We start from the raw sequence: 11,022 nt of genomic DNA, 5'->3' as shown, positions 1-11,022 counted from the left end.
TGAGGAAGTCCAGAAAACGTAAGTGCGGGCTGCTGCCACGGCCGGGCCGAGGTTGTTTACTTCCTAACAAGCGCCCGACACCGGCGTCGGAACAACAGCACACGCCTCACACGTCCCGTAAAAGAGGGAGCGACACCCAAATCAGAGAAAATTCCTCCGGTCCCCAACCCCTCATTTCCTCTGGGACCCGACGACCCGTCATGGCACTTGGAAAACCACCGCGCTTCGTTACTGCAGTGATGACGCCAATTAGCAGCATGTAGGGCGGGGCCCGCGGTGCCCGGCACCACCGCAGCTCCAACAGGAAGACTGGACAAGACCGGAACTAACCGTGTCTTTCTGAAAAGATCCCTGCATTTCTGTTGATTTGATCATATAAAGTAAGAAACTACTGGATTTCTCTCAGTCTGGTGTCACAGAAGCTTCGTTTTATTTTATCTCAGGTTAGTACCGCCTACGTTTGTGGTTCACATTTACAGCATTCACCAGACGTCCTTGTCCAGAGCGACTTACAGGGACAGTCCCCCTTTACCAGATGTAAAAAAAAGACAAAAACATGTCGCTTCGAGAATGTTTTTGAGGCTATGAAACATTTATGGCCGTTCTTTAAGGGTGGTACACGCTCGCCAATGAACCAGAAGTCATGGGTTCAAACCCCACAAACTACCATCGTGTCCCTGAGCGGGACACTTAACCCTGAGGGTCTCCGGGGGGGGGACTGTCCCTGTAACTACTGAAGTCCGTCTGGTAAATGCCATAAATGTAAATGGTTTTTGGTACGTTAGTGTGTTGAAAAAAAACGTTAATTTCCCTTTTATTTGGACAAATTTCGATGATTTTGTGAAATTACACAGTCGTGGCGGCGGTTGCTATGGTTATCGAACAGCAGTGGACCGGTTCCGTCTGTGAACATGCAGAACAGTTTAGCACAAAGAACGTCTCTACCACAGCTATGGCACGAGTTATATGCATGCGCTTTATTGCACGTTATCCTGCATGATTTACACGCTGTCTAATGCCCTCGGCCCGGAACCCGGAGCCGCCAGGCCCGGCATCCTGTTTATGCGCTTCCCCTTAACACGCAACACGGATCCGAATATCGGAACGCTTGGCCGCGTTCCTTTCTCTTTCAGCATCGTCCCCTCGGCAGATGTTGAGTCCAGGAGTGGCATCCCGGCAGGCCACAAGCGAGCGTGTTTTCCTGCCGCAGGATCGACTGCTGCAGCTCGACATAAAACAGAACGCAAGAAAAAACGCGAGCGAAAATGATTTTCTAATCCGGCCTTTATTGAGGTTCCTGGTTGCAGCAGTGCAACCTTTTTTTATGCGTGAGAAGCGCGCCCTGTAATTTCGCCACCGCTACCACCGGACCGGCTTGTAATAAAAACCTGCTCTATTCTGGGGTTCTCTGTAATAATGGCCTCTTCTTGTCTTCGCGAGCTGCACTCTCGTCCCCGCCGAGAGGGACGGGCAGGTGGTCGGTGCCGGGCCGAGTCCCGATGCACCTGAGGAGGTGGTGCCGGACGCCAGCAGGCCAAACCCTCCATGGGAACCCCGGGCATCCTCAGCTCCACACCGGGCTCGCTTCCCACTTGGTTCCCACAGAACATTAAATCTTTTTAATCTTTTCTTTAAATCTTCGTTTCGCCAACCGCCACTTGGTTCTTTGTGGCATTTTGCACGACCAGCGCTGGAAAGGGAGAATATGGACTATTTACGGGGTCTCAGAAGACCTCATAATCCCAATTTAATCTATCAGATTAAACCAGAAGAACGTTAGGGTGGTAGTAGCCTAGGGGGTAACACACTCGCCTATGAACCAGAAGACCCAGGTTCAAACCCCACTTACTACCATCGTGTCCCTGAGCAAGACACTTAACCCTAAGTGTCTCCAGGGGGGGACTGTCCCTGTAACTACTGACTGTAAGTCGCTCTGGATAAGGATGTCTGATAAATGTTGTAAATGTAAATGAACCAGAAGACCCAGGTTCAAACCCCACTTACTACCATCGTGTCCCTGAGCAGGACACTTAACCCTGAGTGTCTCCAGGGGGGGACTGTCCCTGTAACTACTGACTGTAAGTCGCTCTGGATAAGGACGTCTGATAAATGTTGTAAATGTAAATGAACCAGAAGACCCAGGTTCAAACCCCACTTACTACCATCATGTCCCTGAGCGAGACACTTAACCTTGAGTGTCTCCAGGGGGGGACTGTCCCTGTCACTACTGACTGTAAGTCGCTCTGGATAAGGGCGTCTGGTAAATGCTGTAAATGTAAATGTTTGAGTGACGCTGTTGAGTAACAGAATGTTTTAATGGTAAACCTTGTCCCACCCTCAGCGTGGACATTCCGGCGGTTGGAGGCGTCCCCCGACCTGATACTCCGTACGCAGAGCGAGAGGAAGACGTGGAAAACACGCTCTTGTTGCATGACAGAATCCCTCCCAACCAAGACTTGTCCTTTAATACCGAGGACCTTTCATGCGGCTTCTCCACGATTGCACATGGGCAAAGGCAGACCGCACGGCCGGGACGGTGCCTATTATGCGCCGAGGGCGCGAGGAATGCTGCAGCGGCAGCCATGCAGCGGCCTTTAAACTGAAATGACACGTCTTAATTTGTCAACAAGCTTCCCGCTGGACTGGAAAAAGGAGAACACTTCTGCACAGATGGAGCGTCGGGAGCGGCACGAGAAGACGTTTCATCGGCACCAAAATCCCATTTAAATCCCACAATTAAATCAACCTGGCCCACGGTGGCGATGCCAGGCCAGGATGTTGCACTTCTCACACAATAGGTGACAGGGTTCAGCAGGAAATGACATGGGCCGCCCCTCTGCCCTGCCCATTTCCGCTGAACGTCTTCTGACCATACAAGCAGAGGATGCTGTCCACAGTGTCCCGGTGAATTGTGCTGAACTCGGCACAATTTTCATCTCATTTACAGCATTTTCCAGAAGCCCTTATCCAGAGCGACTTACAGTCAGTATTTACATGGACAGTCCCCCCCTAGAGACACTCAGGGTTAAGTGTCTTGCTCAGGGACATGATGGTAGTAAGCGGGATTTGAACCCGGGTCTTCTGGTTCATAGGCGAGTGTTTAACCTACTAGGCTACTACCAGCCTCTCTCCAATTTCATCCCAATAACGAAATAATGAAGGTCTAGCTCCTCAGACAGCCACGCAGATCCATCGCAGAGTATGTTAGTTGAAACATGGGACTCTGTTCTCCGTTGTTGTCCCTGGCTGGTGGGACAACCTTCCGTCCTCCATTTGACTAGCCGAGACTACCACCACTTTTAAATCCAACACTTACACACGCACATGCGTACACACTGCACAAAACAATACAAATATACATATATATATATATACATTATAATTTCTTCTTCGTCTAGCACTTAATCTCCCAGAATGCTCTTTTCTGACAAGTTGGGCCTTTTCGGGGCTATAGAAATCGAACGAGAATTGCTGGATTCTTCCTCCTGTAAGTCTGCTAAATAAAGTAAAGTAAAGTAAAGAGCTGAACTGTGAGACATATTGCAAAGTGGACCAAGTCCTACTTGTACCGTGCGGCTGGAACGTGAATCGGGGCGTCGGGCCACGTTAAACGACGCCGGGCACCGACGCTCCACCGCGGTCTCCCCGCAGGCCGCTTTTATCTCTCCTCCGCGGCGCTCATCGCCGCCTTCCTTCCTGGTGCCAGAAGATTGAAGATGGCAGCTCCGCGGCCGAGCTAATGGGCACCAGAGTTAAGCACCGGGTAAGGTGCCACCCCCCGCCCCGGATCCGGCCTGCCATGCCACAGGCGAGTTAAAAACGCCGAGTCTAAATGAAGTGCCCTCTCATTCCAGCATTTCATGGTGCGGTTAAAAGCGGGGTGCCAGATGATTCACGTTTTATAAGCCTGGCGCGTTCATTCACACCATTCGTCCCTCCTTGCGCCGGTCGGTGGAAACACGACGCCGACCCCATCAAAGCGGCGCTGGGTCGCGCTATTAATACCAGTTCTGAAAGTACAGACGTCGCATGTGGAAAATGCTCCTCAAGCCAAATATGTCCGATATAGCCAATCAGCAGCTCCACGTGGGTAAGGTCCAGATACGGGAGCCCCGGAACCGGAAGGGGGAGTAAAAAGGAGGTGGCAGGCGCGCAAATACTTCCTAAATCCCGCTTCATCATTTCCTCATCACGGCCGCCACCGACCTGGCACTACAAGCGGGGCCACTCCTGCTGGGCTGTGCTGCCCCCTGCCTGTGGGGAGTAAACGCAACACCCTCAACACAGCGCCAACATTCCACAACATTCCACAATATTCCACATTCAGACTTTTAAGAAAGTTTGGAAAATGGGACATTTTACATTAGTGGTCATTTCTGTGGTGATAATAATTCTATGATCAGCAGTGTTCAGTAACAATACTTTTAAATGTTGTCGCATCATGCAAAATTTAAAAAACTAATTTTTACTCTAAAAGATTAATGGGTTAAATAATTTGTCATGCAAATTGCAAATGAAATTGCAAGAGAACGTGTTTTGTAGAGCTGTCATAGTGCATATGTTACAGTAACATGAATTCAGAGTTTGAAAAAATGAATAAGCTAGAATAAGCTTGTTTTAAAGGAGAAATTCAGGCAAACCACAATATATACGAGTGTAAACAGACCAGACTGTGCACACACACACACACACACACACACTCACACACTCAGCCGAAGCAGGAGCCGGAGCAGCGAGAAGAATTGGCGTGGCCTGCCTGAGGTTTGGAGGAAGAATGGGAAGTATGCTGTTTCTGTGGTCCCGGTCAGACTGCGGGTTTTAGGTTTCCTGACCACAGCAGTCCAGACCACATCTCTCTCACTCAATCTCCTAAACCATTCTGGCCATAAAACGCTTCCTTACTAAACGCTGCTCCACCCAAGTCTTAAAGTGTGTACATTAAAAGAACAGCCCCCTACTACACCCACATGGCAGGAAATAAGACGGCTCGGCCTTCCACTCGCATGTCCCCATGTTGACTGAGGCGGCTCACGCTGAAGAAAAAATAAATACGGGTCCACGCTGGAGACGGGTCCCGTGTCTTGAGGTTTCAAATAAACGGGGTTAGTGTAGTCGGTGCCGTCGGATAATATTAAAGGAAGAGAACCTCCCTCTGCTCAGACAGGAACATGCGCCCGAGGGACAGAAGAAGGTTATCAGCAGCACTCAGCTCTCCTCTCTCTTACACACACGATGTTCACCATCATAACCTGCCAAGGCCCCGTCTGGCCGTCAGTCTGTCAGTTTTATAACTCGACCCAGAGGCCAAAAAGTGGACTCAAGCACGAGTAGTCCACTCCAGAGATTACATCAGTATCTAGTTATAAAACCACTCAAGTACTGAGTAACTGTAATAACGATGTATTCCCAAATAGTAATAATAACTTATTACAGTACATTTACATTTCCAGCATTTACCAGATGCTCTTATCCAGAGCGACTTACAGTCAGTAGTTACAGGGACAGTCCCCCCCTGGAGACACTCAGGGTTAAGTGTCTGGCTCAGGGACACGATGGTAGTAAGTGGGGTTTGAACCTGGGTCTTCTGGTTCATAGGCGAGTGTGTTACCCGCTAGGTTACTACCAGCCTACAATTTTTGTAGTAATTCATGGACTAAATCTGAGCTTTCAGACTATCTTAGAAATGCTAATTATATGTGGTAGCATTGGTATATTAAATGATAATGCGAGTTCCTTCCTTTATAGGAAATGTATAGCGGCCTAATTGTAGTTTATGGCGCCATTTAACTACAAACATTAAAAGGGTCGATATGGAAGACTGCGATTCTGTATGCTTTCTGTAACCTTTGCCCTGGAGACAGTCACATCTTCCATTTCATTCAACCGCCGTTTTTTGGTTTGTGGATATTTTTCCAATAATCTACTGGACACGTTCAGTTAACCGAATTAAACCGAGACTTCGGGGTTCTTACACATTTTTCATTACTTTTCAATTACTCTAAGGCCAATTTTCACGACCACGTGTTCTCTGCAATTTCTGTGCAATTGTGGGGAAAAAAGTTGCAAAAAAGTAAAAATTTACCAGAAGATTGTCAAACTAAAGTTGGGACGGCCCTGAAACGCGTAACGTAAACCCCAGCCCGGGACCGAGTAAAACGAGTCCATCCGGTTCGGACGTAGATCATCAGCTGTCGCTGCCCGGTTTGGAGTCCGAAAGCCACCGCGGTGCGGCCTACACCGAACCCACGGGTGGAGACTAGATAAATCATTTGAAAGAGAAGCGGTTTTTGAAAATATAGAATAATTTTGTGATCAAAATGTAATCTGCATATAGGTATTTTTAATTCTTCATTATAACCCTGTACCGTTACCGCTCATACATTTATATATACACGTTTATCCAAAGCAACAGGCATTTATATGGATTTGTAGAGAAATACAGAACACGATACATTTTACAGACAAGGAAAATATTTAAGATGAAGATCCATTTACCTGCTTACACAAAAAAACAACATTTAACTGCATAGATTTCTAAAGAACAGCAATATATACAGAACTGTCACTTAGTCCAGCACAGACAGTGTTAAATTGACCTGTCCTAGTTGGGTACCGGGCCACGGTTGCACCAATGTCCCACTATAAAGACGTATTTCTGTACCAGTCTGTACCGTCTGCCGCGAGACACTGAATCAAGCGTGCGGACCACCTCCAGACCAGAGGGTCCCCACAGCCACCACCACCGTAACAACTACAGCTTCAGGGATCTTCAAATGGACCAGTAGCATCATGATGGACACGTAATCTAGACCATGACACTGGACTACTCTGCTCTGTCCAGGACCTCCAAACGTGGACAGACGCTCTACTCCACCTCTACACCTGTAGGACAAACCATCACCAACCATCAGTCTACTCTGGAAGGGCGTCCCGCTCTGTATCACTCCTTCCCACCCTTTATCTCTCTCCCTCTCTCCGTACTGTACGTGATTCTGATGACGCTGTTTCCTGTCGGGTGAAGGTGGGAAGACAGATACAAGACGACAAAATGAAATGTTGAGCCTCGACCCTCCGCCTGCTGAGGAGGCTGAAGGCGACATGCGCGGTCCGAACTAGCGGCCAACTACAGCCAGCAAGACCGCAGCGTGGGTCGTCCGGCAACGTTTATTTCGTGTTCCAACTTTCCAAACTCCACCACTTTTCCGGGATTTTAATGACGTAGGAGCCTGTTATTTACACGTCACGTGTTTTTCCGAGCGCGCGGCTGACCGCCTGAAGTCGCCGTCCACGCGACAGGGGAGGAGTTTCAGAGGGCGTGGTCACGTGGTCCCCTGACGTCACTGCCTGAGGGTTCCAGCCCTTCGTAGGGGAGGAATTTCGGAGAGCGTAGTCACGTGGTCCCCTGACGTCACGGCGTGACGGTTCCACCCTTCATGGGGGAGGAGTTTCGGAGGACGTGGTCACGTGGTCCTATAAACGTCACCTCGCTAGTGTTCCTCTCACGTCGCCGTCAGCATGATGAAGAGGAGGCTGCTGCTGGTGTCCAACTCCACTCTGCACGGTGGAGGATATCTCCAGCACTGCCAGCAGCAGGTCCAGGACTTCCTTGGAGAGTAAGTCTGCAGTAATATTCACCATCTGGCCATGAAACATGAAGCAACGTACAGCGTGCAGAATACGTGACCTCTCGTGGCAGGAGGGTCAAGAGGGTCCTGTTCGTACCGTACGCCCTGCACGACCGAGCCGCCTACGCCAAGGTGGCCAGGGACAAGCTCAGGACCCTGGGTACTGATCTTCACTTACTGAACACATGGCACCTGGTCCAAGGTCCAGAACGGTCATAAACGCGCGTATTGTTATACCTGCAGGTTATGAGGTTGACAGCGTTGACGAGGCGGACGATCCCGTGGAGGCGGTGACGCAGGCCGAAGCCATATTCATCGGTAAAGTCGGTACGGAGATGGACTGTATCGCCGGAAATGAGCATGAAAGTAATAAAGAACTTTGTGTCCCAGGAGGCGGGAACACGTTCCGTCTTCTGAAGGCTCTGTACGACAACGGCCTGGTGTCTGTAATCAGAAAGAAGGTTCTAGAGGTGAGGAACATGTCACCTGCCAATATAAAACATGGCACATATTTAATATGCCTCTTTTTAGGAACCTGTAGTTTTAAAAGTGAAAGTGATTGTCATTGTGAAACGCTGCATGGTGACATATGTCCTCTGTATTAGTGACAGTGGGGAGCAGTGTGTGGGGATGCTACCTTGGTGACGTGTCCTCTGTATTACTGACAGTGGGGAGCAGTGTGTGGGGACGCTACCTCGGTGACGTGTCCTCTGTATTAGTGACACTGGGAAGGTATCACGCTTGTTAATACTGAGGTGGGTGTGGGTGCAGGACGGCGTGCCATACGTGGGTTCCAGCGCGGGAACTAACGTGGCCACCATCAGCATCAGGACCACCAACGACATGCCCATCGTCTACCCGCCCACCTTCGCGGCCATCGGCCTCGTCCCCTTCAACATCAACCCTCACTACCTGGACGCCGACCCCAACAGCAGGCACATGGGGGTGAGATCCGTGCTCCGCACATGCCATACGTGTTCCCAGAATTCCTCCTCACGCCTCACCTTCCCTGTCTTCTGTCCCGGCCAGGAGACGCGAGAGCAGCGAATCGCTCAGTTTCATGAAGAGCCCCACACGCCCTGCGTGCTGGTGAGTTACCGCGCACATTACATTTACCTTTACATTTACCAGACGCCCTTATCCAGACTTACTATCAGTAGTTACAGGGACAGTCCCCCCCTGGAGACACTCAGGGTTAAGTGTCTTTCTCAGGGACACGATGGTAGTTAGTGGGATTTGAACCTGGGTCTTCTGGATCATAGGCGAGTGTTACCCACTAACACCCTCTGTACCACCTAGTTACCCACTAGACTACTACCACCCTCAATACCACCTAGTTATCCACTAGGCCACTAACGCCCTCTATACTACCTAGTTACCCACTAGGTCACTACCGCCCTCTATACCACCTAGTTACCTACTAGGCCACTACCGCCCTCTATACTACCTAGTTACCCACTAGGTCACTACCGCCCTCTATACCACCTAGTTACCCACTAGGTCACTACCGCCCTCTATACCACCTAGTTACCTACTAGGCTACTACCGCCCTCTATACCACCTAGTTACCTACTAGGCTACTACCGCCCTCTATACCACCTAGTTACCCACTAGGCCACTACCGCCCTCTATACTACCTAGTTACCCACTAGGTCACTACCGCCCTCTATACTACCTAGTTACCCACTAGGCCACTACCGCCCTCTATACTACCTAGTTACCCACTAGGCCACTACCGCCCTCTATACTACCTAGTTACCCACTAGGCTACTACCACCCACTATACTACCTAGTTACCTACTAGGATACTACCGCCCTCTATACCACCTAGTTACCCACTAGGCTACTACCACCCTCTATACCACCTAGTTACCCACTAGGATACTACCGCCCTCTATACCACCTAGTTACCCACTAGGCTACTACCACCCTCTATACCACCTAGTTACCCACTAGGCTACTACCGCCCTCTATAATACCTAGTTACCCATTAGGCCACTAAAGCCCTCTATACCACCAAGTAGGGCTGCACGATTTGGGGAAAAAGACATATTGCGATTATTGAGATCAATATTGCGATATGCGATTGCGATGTGATAAAGGGCACTTGCTTGTATATCAATGAAAAGTCGCATACTAATAGTGAAATGTTTCATTTCAAAGTGAAACATACAAACTACTTATAACAACCTGAAATGCCCAGTTTAAAATACAATATTCTACTAAATTAAATAAATCACAAAAAACTCTTCTACATTACTGTCGAACGACAAACCCTGGTAAGGCTAAACAACTGTTTTGATTATATTTGGCCATTATAAAATCCCATATTATAGTTCTTACGTTTAGCCAAAACATTGTTTGGGGACTGACTTGAACACAGGAATGCATAGCTTCGTTAGCTTAGCCTAGCTTAGCTAACGGGAATTTATAATGGCCAAATATATTCAAAACAATTGTCCAGCCTTACCTATGAAATGTAATCCCCCGGGATCTGGTTTGGAGCGTACAGCGGTTTGTACAGCCCCAAGCAGCACAAGAGTGAGGCTTTTTTTATGCACTTCTCTCCATAGACATGTATATGCTTCACTCCACAGCAGAGCCTATCGCAATATGGCGGCGACGTTGACGTACGATGCAGCTCGTCATGCGGCGTCTAACCATATGTCTCCGAATCGAAAGTCATGTGACCAAACACGTTACATACGACTAAGATGTGAGACGTGAGATGTGAGACTTCAGTCAGCTCGCAAACTTTGAGAGAATGAGAGAATGGATCGGCAACATATCCGATCCAATCCATGTACTAATCGTTGAAATCGCAGCTTTTTGCGTTCATGTAATCACACAGACTGACATCGCGATTACGATTAGATTAATCGTGCAGCACTACCACCAAGTTACCCACTAGGTCACTACCACCCTACCACCACAAGTTTTTACTGGTAAAAACTCGTCTTCCCTTTTCCAGGCCTTGAGGGAAGGATCCATGCTTCTGGTGGAAGGAGGCCGGGCTTCACTACTCGGCACCACCAGGGCCAGATTATTCACTCGGTAAACTACAGTAATACGAAATTTAGAACTGCGTTACCACATAACAGTGAAAGAGAAGCGGTTTGTTTTTTTCAGGGGGAAGCAAACCACTGAGCACGAGCCAGGAAGTGACCTCAGCTTCCTGCTCACCGACTCCCCTTAATTATCAGCAGAGCAGCACATTGCATGGTGGCCTTCAGCTTCAATTGGAAGATCTTCATATCTGGAGAATTTAGAGCTTGGATTCTGTTGTAGTTGAAGTTCTCACCACAAGGTGGCAGAAGGCTGAAGATGGCTTCTTGGAAAAATTAATCATTTTCTGTATCAATTTATCAAAAATAAATAATATTTTGTACGATCATTT

At 48.7% G+C, this 11,022-nt stretch overlaps 1 protein-coding gene across 1 annotated transcript; it reads left to right on the top strand.

The window, feature by feature from the left end:
* Positions 1-7,450: 7,450 nt before the first annotated feature.
* Positions 7,451-11,002, top strand: LOC114797019 (alpha-aspartyl dipeptidase-like). Its single transcript, XM_028991610.1, has 8 exons — positions 7,451-7,613; positions 7,697-7,785; positions 7,869-7,943; positions 8,016-8,095; positions 8,397-8,570; positions 8,655-8,714; positions 10,597-10,679; positions 10,755-11,002. The coding sequence occupies exons 1-8, from the start codon at positions 7,516-7,518 to the stop codon at positions 10,819-10,821; spliced, it is 726 nt and encodes a 241-aa protein (XP_028847443.1). The 5' UTR covers positions 7,451-7,515; the 3' UTR covers positions 10,822-11,002.
* Positions 11,003-11,022: the final 20 nt, after the last annotated feature.

The sequence above is a fragment of the Denticeps clupeoides genome, chromosome 9, assembly GCF_900700375.1.
Source record: "Denticeps clupeoides chromosome 9, fDenClu1.1, whole genome shotgun sequence".
NCBI lineage: Eukaryota > Metazoa > Chordata > Actinopteri > Clupeiformes > Denticipitidae > Denticeps > Denticeps clupeoides.
This window is presented reverse-complemented; position numbering and strand designations above follow the sequence as displayed.